General features: G+C 38.0%; 1 protein-coding gene and 1 pseudogene across 5 annotated transcripts in view; one reads left to right on the plus strand and one right to left on the minus strand.

Moving 5' to 3' along the window:
- Positions 1–11,575: 11,575 nt before the first annotated feature.
- LOC149232957 (large ribosomal subunit protein uL22 pseudogene) lies at positions 11,576–11,905 on the plus strand (annotated as a pseudogene).
- Positions 11,906–13,208: 1,303 nt separating this feature from the next.
- Positions 13,209–18,095, minus strand: part of LOC149232958 (2-alkenal reductase (NADP(+)-dependent)-like) — a 38,007-nt gene continuing 33,120 nt past the window's right edge. For all 5 annotated transcript variants that reach the window (XM_089376616.1, XM_089376612.1, XM_089376614.1 and 2 more), the window contains exons 4-6: positions 17,231–17,397; positions 15,793–15,875; positions 13,209–13,755 (exon numbers count right to left, since the gene is read on the minus strand). In XM_089376616.1, coding sequence (XP_089232742.1) covers positions 13,377–13,755; positions 15,793–15,875; positions 17,231–17,397 — 629 coding nt within the window. In that variant the 3' untranslated portion in view covers positions 13,209–13,376. The remainder of the gene's footprint in view (positions 13,756–15,792; positions 15,876–17,230; positions 17,398–18,095) is intronic.

The raw sequence follows: 18,095 nt of genomic DNA on the forward strand, positions 1-18,095 counted from the left end.
AGTCTCCCGGGACCCGACTCCTTACACTCTGCGGCGCCGAGCACTAGGGCTCGCTCCAAAGATGGTGTAGGATTCACGGGAATGGAGCCAAACTCCTCAAAATCAACGATTACCTTCAGTTCCTGTTGTCCTAATGAGCAACACTTTGCCTCCCAGCAGTTTGCTTTTGTTCGACATGATTCAGATGCTGGTCTAAGATTCCTGGGGTTTCGCCTCAAACTTAATGGATACTGCATTGCCGACTAGGCTTGGTTGATTGCAAAGATTTAAGGTCGAATAAATATCTGGCAACAAAGATGGCTTTCCAGGACTAGGAGACTCACCCTTATTAAATCAGTTCTTGAAGCCATACCAGTCTATTGGATGTCTCTTGCCTGGATTCCCAAAGGCATCCTCCACAGAATCAAACAGATATGCTGCAGATTCCTTTGGAGGGGACACACCGATGGCAAAATTTTCGCCTGGGTTAACTGGGACCAGATAGCTAAGCCTAAGAAGTGGGGAGGTTGGGGCCTAAAGGAGCCTCAATATTTCGCTAAAGATCTGGGAGAAAAACTGGTATGGCAACTTATCTCATCAAACAACCTTTGGACCGAAGTAATCTACAACAAGTATATCTTTCCTCTGTCCCCCACCGACTAGATCCGTAGCACACAGCACCATCATTCGGGGGCCTCTATTATCTAGAAGACAGTCATTCGTTCAATGAACATTATAAAATCTGGACTGGCTTGGCAAGTGGGGAATGGCACACAAATCCGTATTGGGGCGAATCCTTGGGCTGGCAGTGGGAACGTCCACATCCTCCCACTTGATATGAGAAGGGAGCTCAGATATTCGGGTCACACTCTCCTGGCCCGCATTCAAGAGATTGGCTGGGAGGAAGCCCCACACAGGCGTTGGAAGGATTTTAATACCTTGGGTATCAATGGAAGATGGAGGGAGGACTGGGCTGGTTTTATTGGTGGCCTGGAGGAATAAAATGATAAGATCATAGAAAGAGAAGACTGGCTTATCTGGGCTAAGGCTGCCACAGGAAACTATTCCCCTAAAGCTGGTTTTGATTCCTTAATGGAAGCCCGTGCTACTGGCCCTCTTAATTGGTGGTGTTGCTCTCTCTGGAAGCTGAAAGCCCCTCACAAGATGAGACTTATATTCTGGGCTATCCTCTCCAACAAAATCCCCACTGATCACAACCTAGCCAAACGCAACTTCCATGGGCCGTCTAGATGTAGCCTCTATAACTCCGCCACTGAGGACTCGGACCACCTTTTCCTTCACTGTCCTACTTCCATTGAGATCTGGAATTCAATCACTCAAGGCCATAACTTTCCCAGTCAGTGGACTAGAAATAATATCAAAGAAGCCTGGGAGACCTGGTGAACAAAATCAGCAAATCTGAGACAAAAAAATTTGCCTCTTATCATCAGCTGGGGTATCTGGATTACCAGGAACTCCAGAATTTTCCAAGACAAAAATATTTTGGGTGCAGCTCTATGCAACAATATCCTTGCTATCTACAACTCTCTCCCCGAAGAGAAAGACCCTCCCCCCCCCGAATTATTATCCCTAAAACTATTGACAAGAACCAGCCTTGGGCTTATTTTCATGGCTTTGCTAACGTCGAAGGTTGTGGGGGAGGAGCCATTCTTCACCTGTCTGAGGCAACAAAATTCAAATTGAAAGTGGGGTTAGAGAAGGGCACAAATAACTTTTCCGAACTCAACAACCTTAGACACCTCCTGCTTTTTGCCCTGGAAAAACACTGCCTCTTGATCCTAATCTTTGGGACTCTCAGCTCATCATAAACTGGATAAATGGTTCTAACCACTGTCACGTGCACACACTCAGAGATTTGCTGGAAGAAACAATTGGGCTTAAATCACAGTTTGAATCTTTTGTTTGTTGTCACATTTACAGGGAAAGGAATGAAGTCGCTGACCTTCTTTCCAAAGAGGCCGCACAACTGAATAGAGGACAATGGATTATACAAGAATACAGGGATGGTGACTTCTTCCAACTTTATCACAAGCCGTACATAGAGGTGGAAGCAGGTGCTAGGGATTGATCGATAGGATCAGTCCTTTTTGTGGGGTCCCCGGTTTATTTTGTCTTGATTTTGTTTCGACTTCATACTTGCAGAATTGTCCTCTAAACAGTTTGTACACAGTTTTTGGACCTTCATCTCATTAAAGGTTTTGTAATAATTTAAGTAACACTAAACTCCACCATCAGACAGTAGAGAAAGCATAACACAATGCTGGCATACAACATGTAATTTTCTTAACAATCTTAATGAAAATTATGCTTTTTCCTTGGAAAAAAAGAGAAACTATGGTTGCATATTCAAAAGCTTGAGAAGCTTTTAAACATTGGTCAAAAGGGTGGTCTTTCTATGCATGCAATGTGAAAGTTCATTTGGGGCGAGGGGGTGTGTGTTGCTCTAATTAGCTTGGAATCCTTCTCTTCAAGTTGTTTTGATGGCATTTCATGATTATGTTATTTCGATAGACTTGGTTGTGAAGGAGTTGGGCATCCCTCTAAAGGTGATCAATGTATACAAGTCATATGTTGACCAAAACCTTTCTAGGATGATAAAGTGGAGTCAAGTTTGTTAGAACACCATCATACACTCCTTGGTGGAGACTATAATTTTACCTTATATTTACATGAGGTTTGGGGAAACCATACTTATCAAGATGCCATGTGTGTTTTCTTTATTTCCTATTTTGAATCTCACAAATTGGCGGACATGGAACATATGAAGATGGTCCCTACGTGGAATTTTTGAAGTAATGAAGATGTTATCTCCAAAATATTAGACAATTTTTTGTTTTTAAACATTGTTTAATGGCCCTTTCCTTGTGAAGTCCTGGTTAAAGTGATGGGTCTATCTAATCATCTCCCTATCCTCATCAAAATATAGCGTGAATAAAATAAACCCAAGTCTCCATTAAAATTCAACCTTGTCTGGCTACTTGAGGATGATTAGTAAAAAATAATTGAAAATTTGTGGGAGCATCTCCATCCTCAACCCGACTCCTCTTATATGCTCCAATTTGTAGACAACATTGCTTGGGTTAATAACATTATTATGAAATGGTGTGCCTCTTTAATAAAAAATTCTAGCTTAGCTCAAGGACATTGAGTCCAAAATTAAAAGTATTTTTGAAGAGAACTATTCTTGCACTTTTCGGAGGAGAGTTCAATGCCTGAGATCCTTGGAAGCCAAAAGGCAAGTCATGTTGGATAAAGAAGAAATTGTGTGGAGAATTAAGAGTGGAGAAACGTGGATATATCAAGGGGATAACAACACCAAGCTTTTCCATCATTATACTAGATACTATAAAAATCTCGTTACAATTTGGGAAATTAAAATGCAAAGCAGAATTTGTTCAATCTTTTAAAGAAAAAGTCAAAGCCGAGGTTCAACATTTCAGCTCTCATTTTAGAGAACAATCAAGATACCTTATCTAAGAGATATTTCAAGCCCGTAACAAAATCTATAGATCATTCTTAGAGGAAAGGAGCAAGTGATGGAAGCATAAATTGCAGGGGGTGAAATACACACCATGTCCTCTTTAAATAAGAGAAAGAGCATGCGCCCAAATGGGTTGATGGTTGAATTCTACGTTGGCTTCTATGATTTGAAGAGGAGCTCTTAACTCTAGTTCCATTGTCTTAATCCCCACAAAGCAAGATGTAGTTTCTTTTGATGTTTTTCATCCAATTTCGTGTTGCAACATTATTTACAAGGTTGTATCTAAGTTGATTGCTCATAGGTTAAATCCCATTCTTGGTGAAATGGTTTCAAAAAGCAATTTCGGTTTTGCCAATATAGGAAAAGCCATGACACGGAGGCTTTAGCTAAGGAGGATATTCATTCAATAAAAAAAAAAAAATAAGATTCCTGGAGTGGTTCTAGAATTGGATCTGTCAAAAGCATACGATACAATCAACTAGACTTTTCTGAGGACAATTCGCCTTCAGTTAGGGATGAATCTTAACTCAGTAAACTAGATAATGGGACATGTGTAGTATTCGCAGTTTTAATCAATGGTGCTTCTTCCAACTTCTTTCAAGCATTCAAGGGATTTATACAAGAATTCCCCCTTTATTGTTTCCCATTCCCATTAGTGTTTGAAGTTTTGAGCAAGCTTATGGCTAATGCAAGGGAAACAAGGGAGTTGCAAGGGATAAAAGTATCATCAAGTGAATTTATTTCTCATCATCTTTTTGTAGATGATGTGTTGATCTTGGTAGCTAGTTCAAGGCAAAATACTTGAGCTCTTAAACATATAATTGAAAATTATTGTAAAACCACAAGAATGGTAATTAAGTCTAACAATCCTATCTTCTACATAACATGCTTCCCAAAGAATTATCGTGTCAGATGGATACTCTTCCCTGGTTTCGTTGTCAAGAGTTTGACCCAAGTTTCAAGTATTTAGGTTTTGCTTTTCTTTAAACATAATGACTAAATAATTGGATACTCCTCTTGTTTCATTGTCAAGAGTTTGACCCAAGTTTCAAGTATTTAGGTTTTGTTTTTCTTTAAACATAATGACTAAATAATTGTAGATTAGCTTTGGCTTTATAAGAAAATTCAAGCTTGTACCTCAATTTGGGTAAAATATTTATGTCTAGAGGCGAGGCGAGCACTTGGTGCTTCTCAAGTCAGTTTTAGAAAGTATATCGGTTTTTTGGATCACATGTTCCCTAAAGGCATTCTTACAAAAATAAGAAAGCTCAATTTCCATTTTCTTTGGTTGCGGATCACATGTTCCCTAAAGGCATTCTTACAAAAATAAGAAAGCTCAATTTCCATTTTCTTTGGTTGTGGAATAGATCCTCTGAAGGTATCCACCCAGTGAAATGGTCGACAAAAGCTTTACCAAAAAAATTAGGGGGATGATGCTTGAAAAATTATCTCCTTCTTCAATGAATCTCTTGCTACAAGGAGTCTAAGGGTCGTCAGGTTGAAGTATTTGGATGTTCAATCAATGGAGTGGCATAGAAACCCTAGGAAATCGAAGAAAAGCTCAATTGTCTGGAAGGCACTTGTGTTTGCTTTTCTTCTTGTAGGAAATTGGACTATATGGAAAGTGGGAAACGAACAAAAAGTAAGGCCTAGGGAAGACCCCACGGTGGGTGTTGTGGAAGAATTTTTCCCATCAAAGGACTCTTCACGCATCTTCATGATTCTCGTATTTTCTTCCCGACAGATGCAAATGTGCAAAATTCTCAAAACAAGGGAAGGAGTGGGAGGATCGACGAATCCAATATGGTTTTAGAAGGTGACTTAACTATCGTATGGCACAACTTTGTGGGCAAGTTATGTTGTACTTTCATGAGGCTCTCCAATGAGTATGAACGTTCTTAGTTGGTTTAAAAATCCTAGCACTGGTAATTACACGACCAAGATAGGATATAATGCTCAAATTGAGTACCAATTTAAAGGTTATAAGCAATGATGGTGGGAAGTGCTATGGAATATTCACGCACCTCTTGAGCGCAAAATTGTGTTATGGCTAGCCTTAAATAGTAAGTTGTTAACATGGGATAATGGTTTAAAAAGAGGTTGGAATGGACCCTACAAATGTGGACTTTATAAACTTAATGTCGAATCTGTCTCACTTATTTATCTCTTCGTCCTTATGTAGGCTAGGTTTGGTCTCAAGTGGCTCACAATCTCAAGCATAAGGTCATGGTAGAAATAGAGCTTGGCATAATGCTTTCATGAATGGCTCTAGGATGTAGAGGTCAAACAACTTGGGGCACTTCCTAGTGTGTTTATATATAGTTTATGGCAAGCTCGTAATTCAAGAATTTTCTAGGATAAGGAAATTCCTTTTGAAGTGACAGCGGGTTTGATAATGACGTTGTCAAGAAAATATATGATGGAGTCACAAATAAAAATTACTAGATCCCTCATCATGCTTTTGTTTAACTATGATATCCCATGGGGATTCCTTGATGATGCTAGTCAAGGGGATATTCCAGTATGTGGTGTTGAAGCTATTCTTTACTTACAATTTGAATCACTTCTTCCACGTTCGATACTCTTGGTATAAGCACTAATATGAAGGTAGATTTTTTTGCGCTTTAGACTCTTATTTCCTTTGCTTTGAAAAAAGGAGTATCAAAATTACAAATACTTGGGGACTCGAAGATAGTAATTGATTTGAATAAAATTGTGGTGAAGTTTGTCTTGGTCCCTTCCTGCAAGAAATCAAAAGTTTCCTCGGATCTTTTCATTGGACACCATTCTCTCATATCTATCATGAACTAGGATTTGAATAAAATTGTGGTGAAGTTTGACTTGGTCCCTTCTTGCAAGACATCAAAAGTTTCCTTGGATCTTTTCATTGAACGCCATTCTCTCATATCTATCATGAACTCAATCAAAATGCAGATGAGTTATCTAAGGAAGCTTTGACACTGCGTCTTAGCTCCTACGAATTTATGGATATTTAGGAAATAGAAGAGATGGAGTTACATTTTTAAGGCAGAGGACCCCTTGTATTTGTTTCATCCATGTTCCTGTTTTCAACAGCTGAAAATAAAGTTATCTATAGGAGTTTCTTTTCTTGATATCTTTGTAAAGTTTTTGTGAAATCAGAGGTTATGTTTTGGTATGCAAGGAGTGTTGTTCTAAGCACCAATAAGACAATGTTAGATACCAAAATTGAGGCAAAACTTGTTTTTGTAATAATAGTCAAAAATCTCAGTCAAATCTCCTCTTTTTATGAGTCCTTTGAAAGACTAAAACATATATATTCACATTCATGAATAAAATGAATTTTTAATAAGAATATCAAAATACAAATATTGACTTTATTCACATTTTATCAATCTAATTTTAAAATGTCAAGCCAGGGTAACTCCAGAATGAGCGGAAGAAAAACTGATGTCTAATTTCATTAGAGAACTATTGATTATATACAAGAAGGAGACGGAACAGTTCATCTTCTTGATGACTGTTCACATTCCAGTTCACCCATCCGTTGAGGATTAGGTGTCAACATTCCCCCCCTTAATCTGAAGGGATGTTGGTGAGTCCAAGCATCGTTCTGAATCTTTCAAGCTTTTCTCTTCCAAGCGCTTTGGTGAAGATGTCTGCAATTTGCTCGTTTGTGGAACAATGACGGAGATGGATTGTTTTGGCCTCAACATGATGTCGGATCAGATGATATTTAGTATTGATGTGCTTAATACGATCATGGAACTTTGGGTTCTTGGCCAACTTTATTGCAGAGGTGTTATCAATCATGAGTGGAGTTGATTGTATTTGTTTTACCTGCAAATCTTCAAGAATTTTCCTGAGCCACACAATTTCTTTCGTTGCTTCAGCTGCTGCCACGTATTCTGCTTCTGTTGTGGAATCTGCTGGTACTGATTATTTGCGTGATCTCCAGGAGACAGCTCCTGATCCAAGACTCATAGCATATCCTGAAGTAGATACCCCAGTTTCTTTGTCTCCATCGAAGTCTGAATCAGAGTATCCAATCAAGTTGAAGTCGTCCACCTGTGTATACTTGATTCCAAGGTCTTGAGTTCCCTTCAAGTACCTTAGAACTCTTTTTGCAGCAGACCAATGTCACTCACAAGGCTTTTGCATAAACCTGGAGAGGATTCCAACAGAAAATGAAATGTCTGGTCTGGTAGTAGTGAGGTATATGAGACTTCCTACAAGCTGTCTATACTTTGTTGCATCCTCAAATTCTTTTCCTTCAATAGATGTGAGCTTCAAGTTTTGTTCCATTGGAGTAGAAAGAGGATTGCACTCTGTCATGCCAAATCTGTTTAACAAATCTCCAATGTATTTCTTTTGAGAAAGAAATATGGATTTTGGATGTTGGGTTACTTCAATGCCAAGATAGTAATGAACATAGCCCAAATCAGTCATTTCTAAACTTTTTCCTAATTCTTTCTTTATGGATGCAATATAGCTTTCATTGTTCCCTGTCATTAAAAGATCATCTACATATACCACAAGATATACAACTGTTTTGCCAACTTTCTTGACAAATAAAGTTGCATCATCAAGATCAAAATGTTTGAAGTTGAGTTTCAGAAGATGCTCAGTTAGTTTTTCATACCAGGCTCGTGGTGCTTGTTTGAGGCCATACAAGGACTTCACAAGTTTGCATACTTTGTGTTCATGTCCTTTCACAGCAAATCCTTCAGGCTGGGACATAAAAACATTCTCTTTTAGATCTCTATTCAAGAATGCAGTTTTTACATCCATTTGATGGACTTTCCAACCGTTCTGAGCAGCTAGTGCAAAGAGTGTCCGGATGGTGGCCCATTTTGCTGTGGGGGCAAAAGTTTCCTCATAATCAACCCCTTCCTTCTGTGCAAAACCTTTTGCCACAAGCCTAGCTTTGTGCTTGTCAAGTGAGCCATCAGCTTTGCACTTGTTCTTGTAGACCCACTTGCAGCCAATTGGTTTGGTTCCAAATGGAGGATCAACCAGCTTCCAAGTGCCATTCTTTATGAGGGCATCATACTCCTTCTGCATCGCTTCTTTCCATTCATCATGAGAAGCAGCTTCTTTGAAGGAAGTTGGTTCAAAATCTGTAGACAAGTTCAATTCACAATCATAAGTAACATCCATATCAACAGGTGAATTAGAGTTATCTACATCACCTCCCTCTTGTCGGTTTGTATTTCTGGTTCCTGTTTTTCCAATTTCATCAGGATGAACACTTTCAAGTGTCTTTGTCAGCCACTTTGGGGGACCTTTCTAAGATGGTCCAGGCTGCTCTGTTGATTGAGTTGGGCCTGAATCAAGATTAAGTCTCCCAATTCTATCAATTACATCACTTAAAGCATCATCCGTTGTTGGAGTGTTATGCAGGGGAGATTGTTCTTCAGAAGAAGAAGATTCCACATGTTGATCTAGTATAGGAATCCCCCCTTCAAGATGTGGAATCTGATTATCAAACTCTTGAAATGATTTCGGTTTTGTGAATCTATCCAAGCGATCAAGTTGTCACTCAACAACACTGTCAGATTTGGATGATTCAAGAAAAATGACATCTCTAGATACAACAAACTTTTTATTTACTTCATCATAGAGATGGTATGCTTTAGAGGTGTTTGAGTACCCCAGGAAGATACACTTACGACTTCTAGCACCAAGTTTGTTTCTATGTACCTTTGGTATTAAAGCATAACAGGTGGAACCAAAAATCCTGAGATGTTTTATCGAAGGAACATGTCCATACCACAATTCATAAGGAGTCTTGTTTCTTATAGCACTAGATGGACATCTATTCTTTATATATGCAGCACATAGAACAGCATCAGCCCAAAACATTATCTTTACATTTTTGAAAAAAAGCATGGATCGTACCATATTCAAGATTGTTCGGTTCATTCTTTCAGCTACACCATTCTGTTGAGGATTATAAGGCACAGTTGTTTGATGTTTAATCCCATGTTGGCGAAGATAGTGTTCAAATTCATTTGATGTATATTCTTTTCCATTATCAATGCGAATAGACCCAATATGAGATTGTGCATCATTTTCAATCCATTTATGAAAATTCTTGAATGTTTGAAAAGCATCAGATTTGTTCTTCAATAAATAAACTCAACACATTCTGGTGTAATCATCAATAAATGTCATGATATATTTATTTCCATTTGCAGAAGGAACAGGCATTGGACCACATAAATCTGAATGAATGAGTTCAAGCTTCCTATGTGCTCTTGAATGTGAATCATGAAAAGACTGTTTGCTATGCTTTCCTAGAATGCAAGCATCACATTGCTTATGTTTTCTAGGAATTGTAGGCAAACCAGCAACACCATTTTTCTTTAATAAGCGGAGACTGTCATAGTTTAAATGTCCAAATCTAGCATGCCATAATAAACTTGATGGAAGTGTACCTTCTTCATGATGAGAAATATATGAGAAATGTTGTGCATGAGCAGAAGTTCCTTGCAGTTTAAGAAGTCTTTCTTCTTCTATACCCCTCATGACAAGTGAGTGATCAGATGCCTTTCTTACCTCAAGCTTGCCATCAAACATATGAATGGAGTGACCTTGCTGGCGGGTGTGGACTAGGGACAGCAAGTTTCTCTTGAGCTGTGGGAGATATAGAACATGGTCCAGAAGAAAGTCTGGAAGACCAGGCAATTTAAGCTTGATTGTGCCAAGCCCTGATGGCTTGATTTTTGACTGATCTGCAAAGTATACTGCTCCATCAACATTGTCAGTGAAATCTTCAAAAAAATCTTTCCTATGATTCATATGACAGGTTGCTCCTGAATCAAGCAACCAGTCATTTTTCGAAGAAGCAAGTGAAGCATTAAACAAATCTTCATTTACTCCAATGTTACATTGTGCCTCAATATAGTGAGCGGATTCAGGTGCTTTACCTTTGTCTGTGTCATCGGTTTTACCTTTCTGTTGATTTCTTCTCTGCTCAATTTTGTCCCATGGTAGCTTGCATGTAGAAGCATCATGTGATCCATTTCGTTTGCAGCGAATGCAATGCAGATCTGCCTTTTCTGCTTGAGAATGTCTGCCCCCCCTGCCTCTGAAGTATCTTCCTCTTCGTCCACCTCTTCCTCTTGTAGAATCTTGAGAAGGATGCTTTTCTTTATGAGCAAGGCAAACTGTCTCTTCAGAATATTCAGGGACTGTTTTCTTTCCAAAGGCTTTCTCTCTTTCAACAAACTTTTTCACAAGAGACTCAAAGGTTATGTCTTTAAGATTTCCATTTGCTTGTAAAGACTCGAGATAATTGGAGTAGGTAGGATAGAGTGCTTTGAGAAAGGCAATAAGAGAGATATCCAGCTCAACCTTAGTGGATTTAATATCATGCATTATAGACTTTATTTCAGATGCAAGAGCAAGGGGATCATTATTTTTCAGTTCAAGAGTGAAGAGTTTAATCATGAGCTGAACAACTTCAAGTGCAGAATGTAAATCATAGAGTTCTTTCAGCTTTTGTAAAGCTTCAAAGGCAGTGTAATAGGATGAAATATGACGACTTACTTCTTCATTTACAGAAGCTGCGATCAATGCATAGGCTTTGTTGTTCTTGTTTTCCCAAATGACAAGTTCTTTATCTGATGTAGGCTGCACAGGGTCTTTGTCTTCTTCTCCGACACACACTCCTTTCCACAACTCATTGTAGATGAGGGTGTGTTTTACCATCCGAGACCATTCAGAATAGTTCTCCTTGCCAGTAAGAACTATCCCGACCATAGAAATGATTGAATGCATTCTGTAAAAATTCTTCTGCTGAAAAAAAATATCCTTATGCCACAGCCTTATGCACTTTATTTTCTTCTAACGTTTAATAGAAGCATCAGCATTTCTTATATCTCTGCAATACTACTATGTTTTTGAAAGATCACTTCAATATATCTCTTCAATACATATCAATATATCACTGCAATACTATTTTGAAAGCAGCGCAGTATTTGAGAGTTCAATTACAGAGGGTGTACAAAAAATTAGTGCCAATTTCGGCTCGATATGTATGCTCGTTAAAATCCAGAGATAAAGAAAATGATGAATTCGTGCAGGATTCGATACCAAAATCAGAACACAATGGTTAAGTATTCAAGCAAGCCTGGTAATCCTACCAAATCATGCAAGGCTCGGGGGTCAGACCTACGTGTCCATTTTAAGAATACTCGGGAAACAGCTCAAGCTGTGAAGAAGTTACCTTTGGCTAAGGCTAAAGCCTATCTTGAGGATGTGCTTTCCCACAAGCAAGCAATACCTTTCCGTCGCTTTTGTGGCGGGGTAGGACGTACCGCCCAAGCAAAGTCTCGGCATTCAAATGGCCAGGGCCGCTGGCCTGTCAAGTCTGTTCAGTTTCTGTTACAACTGCTAAAGAATGCATGCAATATAAATGGATTTTTTTTAAATCACTAAGTAAATCGATACCAAACGCTAATGCAGTCCGTCCAATTGCTTGTAATGTTCACTTGAACGGACATCTATAGCAGGTTCCAAGTTAACTAATAACATAATTTAATAGATTACTGTAGAATTCACCACAATGTAGTCCGTCCAGCAGCTTAAAAGTCGCGAAGAGCCGATTCCGCTAAGCCTTCGATTTTAACAGATGAAGCAGAAATTCCGGCACAGCATCGACTTCTCAGGCCGAGTACTACATGCACGACCAGGGATCCCAATTCGTTCCGCAGAACTACGTGGAGAACACCTTCCAAGATTGCTCTGCAACGATATAAGGCAGCATTTTACTGTATCGGATCTGTCAATTGGCTGTATTTGTTCGCACAGGATTTTGGCTTACAGCTAAGGGACAGGATCAGTTTGATATTCAAATTGAAGGAGAGAATTCTTTTGAAGCTTTAAAACAACAGATTGGAGAGTTGGTTTTGGCTATCCGCTTCAAAGACAAGAAGGTCGTGGCTCGTATAATGATAGATGCATGTTACCTGTCTCAATGGAGATGAATGTTCTTGGGCATAACATTCACAGTAATATTCAACAATATGGAGTACAACGGAAGCACGCTGGAGGTCCACGGAACTGATGGGTTTGATCAGACACAGCGCGAGTATGCTGTAGTTGGAGGAACGGGCAAATTCAGAGTTGTTACCACTGAGTCCCTCTCTGGCCCGGACAGTGCGTATTCAATATCAAAAAAAACGCACATTCAACAGTGCATAACTATGGACAGTGCGCAGTCTCAGGACAGAGGCGCTCAGGACAGAGGGCGCAGTCTCAGGACAGAGGCACGCAGTCTCAGGACAGAGGGCGCAGTCTCAGGACAGAGGCACGCAGTCTCAGGACAGAGGGCGCAGTCTCAGGACAGTGCGCAGTCTCAGGACAGAGGGCGACTATTTTTAGAACCTGGGACCTGTGCTCTGATACCATGTCAGGCCAGGGTAACTCCAGAATGAGCGGAAGAAAAACTGATGTCTAATTTCATTAGAGAACTATTGATTATATACAAGAAGGAGACGGAACAGTTCATCTTCTTGATGACTGTTCACGTTCCAGTTCACCCATCCATTGAGGATTAGGTGTCAACATAAAATAACATTTAACACCAGTATCACATATCAAAATACATATATCATCTTTATTCCTACTCTATTATTATATAGTTTAAATTGACATCCAAAACAAATAATACATCAACATCAATTATTAAATAAATAAAAAAATCATATTGATTGAAAACAAACAAACAATTTATACTGGGGAAAATTTAATTGTTCGGAGCAAAAAAATCCAATAAATACCAAAATCTGTAGGGAAAATTTTAATTTACTTAACATACTCTTCTTAAATAAAGGTTTCTCCTTCCAGAGTCATCTCCACCTATACCACCTCACTTAAATCCTCAACTCATACTTGATAATTGCACTCATTATTCATCACAAATGCGCACAACCTGCTTTCCAATGTTTTTGCCTTCAAATAAACCAGCAAGGGCAGCTGGTGCATTCTCCAAGCCATCAGCGATAGCTTCAACATATACTATTTTTCTTTCTTTTATGTAGCCTCTTACCTTCTCCACAAACTGAGGGTACCTCTCCCAGTAATCATATATGATGAAACCTTGTATATTTATGCGCTTGCTTATCACACGACCTATGTTTCTTATGCCTTGGCCTTCCTCCCGATTCAATTCTGACATCATCCCACAAGCAGCAATACGGCCATGGAGATTCATATTTTCAAGAACTGCTTCAAGCATCTCACCACCCACATTTTCAAAATAGATATCAATCCCGTTCGGAAAGTACCTGGGAATAAGTGAAACAAATATTTATCAATGTTCCCATTAGTGTATGAAATCATATGTTAAAACTGAGATCTTGTTTGGAAATCTCCTTATCAAACAGTCAATCTCAATCGGTTTGAATACATCTGAAATAAAAATGCAGGTATGCTATATCAATCGAAATAATGACAATGCCTGGTGAGCAAGAGTCATCCAATACGCCCATTATATTTAATTGAAAACTCCTACAGCAATGACCAGTTTGCCTCACAAACCATTAGAAAAAATAGTTCGTTGCACAATGCATGGTTGTCATTGCTTATTAAAAGCAAAATTGAAAAGGAACTAGTATTCTAAATGTTAAATGGTTAGCCATCTTGTGCCTTGTCCTCTGAAAATTTGTTTTGAAATTTCATGTAACCTTTTGATTAAAGTAAAAGAAACACAAAGATTTCATTGTCCCTTTTCATTCCGTTATAGCGTTGAGAGTCGCTTAGGAAGACTCAACAAATATTGAAAATAAAATGAATGGTGAGATGAAGCAGATTTATATTGCATGGCTCAAACAAGCGAGTTTTGAATTTGGAAACAAAGTTTCACCATTTGATAAATGAGAATGACTTTAGAGACATAATAAAACTTAATCGTGTGCCAGTGGTAAAAGATTCAACCGTTTGCAATGTTATAACAATATATATATACATATCAAATTTGATAACTCTAATAGGACAAGTGTGTACAAACGAGTGTTGTAGAAATTGGTCAAATCAAACTCTTGGTCAACTTGACTAATTTAGTGCCTTTGGGAGGTGAATCCACCTTCAAACCAGTTGGTTCAGTATGGAACCAGTATAACTGATCAGTTCCATTCCAAACTGGTCGCCTACAGATGAGCGCAAGTTTTTTAATAAAAGTACAAAAAAACACTTCCCCTCCAAACCCTAAAACAATATTCCATAACAACCCTCACCCCACCAACCCGCTCTCCATTTCCCTCCAAACCCTAAAACAATCTTATTTTTCAATCTTTTATGATTTACCATCATTGGAATCCAGTTATTAGATCTAGGAATATGCTCATCATAGTTTGCCCCATTTGGGGTTGGAAACTCTGTTGGTGTTGAGCATGTTAGCATTGTTGAGTAGCAAGTGCATTGACAAAGACACGTTGTTCTAGCATATGGTATGACAGGGGCTGGGCAACACTTGAGTCCTGAGAGTATCTGGAATCACTAGTGATCTTGCAAGGAGCTATAGGTCACAGGAAATGCTTGAACAAGAAAAAATTGCAACTAAAAATAGTTATCCACGAGATGCACATGTGGATGAGGAAGATTGGAAAAATATTGTACGTAGGACCATTATGTTGGTTTGATTAACTAATGGATATATACTACCGATTTAGCACATCTCTAAGTTTAGGTAGTGGATTTACAGGTTTGAGAAGAAACTTGATCATCCACCTAAATATGTGTATTGTACTGTAACCCTAGGATACTTTTTCAAACATTATTACTCTCCAGCACTTGTATACCTCTATATATACACAATACGTGAAGAGTGTACCAAATGCATACATTGTCTATCGATTATAAGTGGTGCACCCAAATAGTGCAAACCAAACTTGGTAAAATTTCACGCCCATGAACAATCATGACTATACATGGACATATATAGCAATTTAATTTAAATTCAAATGCACATATATACCATTTTAAATTCAAATGTTGATCATCTTGCCAGGTAAGTTTCTTTCATTGCTGTAGATGATATAGTAATTTTCACAATTTAATAGCTAATATCTCATGTATTTTCTTAGGTACATTATCTCATTTTTATTATTATTTGAAAACAAAACTAAATGCCTAGTCCTACAAACATTGAACATTTCTAGCTTCCCCAGTAAAAGAAAAATTTTGGAGTGAAAGCAAGAAAACAAGTCGGTTGTCTAACCGATATCAATCTCTGTCAAAGAAACAGAGAAGTTAGCCACCCCTTTCGATTAACTTATAAGTATGGAAATTCAACAATAAGGAGAAACACTTTGAGAATGTATGACCTCTTAAGGGTAGCATGCAAGTTTGATTCCTCCTTGTAATTAAATGCATCATCAAAACCTAGTCTATTTTTCAGCACCTCCACCTGTATGACAACAACATATGTAGTGTTAGTATACTGTGCATATCAGGATTGAATTTGCCTTATGTAACATGTTAAATACTTAGCCAACACAATGTAAATCTAATCTTATAGACTTATAATTTAGTTTACTACTCAATAATGTCTACTTGGTCATGGACATTTCAACTTGTGATTCCTTGGGCCACAATAACTAATGGTGTTAAAATTCCTGGTGTAACATATACGTGTGACCATTTCCCATTCATATCCCAATCATTATTTACTTGTAAGCATGGCAAAAGTCTAGATTATTTCATTTATCATATACTAGGCCTAAGGTTAAGGTCAACCTAATCAAACTTGATATGCAGGCTAAATACCTTCTTAGGATGTGTGCCCTTGTTATGTGGATCCATGACCCCTATTGAAAAGACACCACTTGAGTTATATAAAATTATAAATACACAACTCAAATACTCATTTTGTATGATCTCATCTTATGATCTTGATCTCTCTTATAAAGTGTTTTACGCCTAAGGGCACCTAAATCATTGGCTCTTTCTTTTATGAGTACTTGTGCATTTCTTCTATAACATACTTCTACTTGGGCATATTTCTTTCTCTCTCTAGTGCACTAGGGTTATCTTTCTCTAGCACACATGTGATTGAATTACTACAAAATTTGGTTCTGTTTTTTATTTCATTTAATTCACTAATTTCATTTATGAATCTCAACATGGTATCAAAGCAGTTTTGAACCTTAATCACTCAATTCTTCTGGTTGATCAAAACAATATTGGCTAGTGGCATCTTTGATATAGTGCAGAACTAGGTTTTTCTTAGATCATTGCTTCTAAGGGTTCTCTAGGAGTTCCACATATATAATCCTGATTTAGGAATGCACCTTCATTCTAGGGTGTTCTTTGCACTTTTCACCCTTCTTTAAGGCCAGCCCCTTCATTTTTAGGGTTACTTGGGATTTTGTACCATTTAGATCTATGAAGGAAAATTTATGAAGTCTTCATCCAATGGAGCCTTCGTCCTATTGTTATTGAGCCTATGAATTCGAAGTGGTTGTTTCCCAATCTAAATGAAGTTATCATTGTGGTATTTCAAAGAAAAGGTCTATGGATGTACTTACTAAGGCTGCTTCTTGCAGAAAATAATGATAGCTATGGCCTCATATGTTTGATGTGCCAAGTTGATGTAATGTGAATGAATCTTGTAATGAAGTTTACCACAAATGCATATGGTTTAATTATGGATATTTGGAAATAATAAAATATCAATAATTGTGTCCAGCATGGAATGATGTGGCCATTAAATTTTGAACAATGTAAGGACACAAAATTTGGTGAGAATTAGTAAAACATCACCTTTTCTTTGCTTCCAGCACTCCCAACAACATAACATCCATGCATCTTTGCAAACTGCCCAACAAGCTGTCCAACTGCGCCAGAAGCTGCGGAGATAAAAACCTTTTCCCCTACTTTAGGGGAGGTCAAGTCATAAAAACCAACATACGCCGTCAGACGAGGCATTCCTACAACATGTTTAGCGTTAACAATGAAGAATACCGGTTGTTAATGGTCCAAATTATCTGAAAATGTCACCAATTATATGAATAAGTACGAAGAATAAAATCAAAAGCAACTCTCATAGAAAACTAAAACAAGAGAACTATAGCTGATACAGTGCCTCATCTAGTTTTGAAGCCTATTGTCAGGTGTTCAGTGGGAATGTTTATAACTTAGATTATTGATTGAAGGCTAGTGGATAATTTAGATGAAGAATATTACAGCAAAGCCAAGGCAACTTAGAAAAGACAAAATAAGGGCAGAAAAGAAGCATATTTAAGCTAATAACAAAAGTAAGCAGTTGGGATTTCAACAGCCCCGTGAACAAAACAAGACAAAAGAGAGCCAATAACCTACAGACATGTTTCACTTCACCACTTCTGCTATATATAGACATTAATGTCAACCATTCAATTAGATAGCATGACCCATTTCACTTGACAACTTCTGTTATATATAAACAATAATGTAAATCATTCAATTGGATATCATGACCCGAGTAGTGTTATAGAATCTTTTTTAATAGATATTTTTGCAGCAAACCATTGATGAACACATTGCCCAAGACAAGTTCCAAGAATTCAAAGCACTTGTGGAAATTTACACAACTGGAAAGATTAAATTGTTCCAGTTTGAGAATGAAGGTGAGTATAACTCTAAGGAT

This window comes from Pinus tabuliformis, chromosome J (assembly GCF_031772625.1).
Source record: "Pinus tabuliformis cultivar Carrire ecotype Pingquan chromosome J, CPIR1, whole genome shotgun sequence".
Classification (NCBI taxonomy): Eukaryota; Viridiplantae; Streptophyta; class Pinopsida; order Pinales; family Pinaceae; genus Pinus; species Pinus tabuliformis.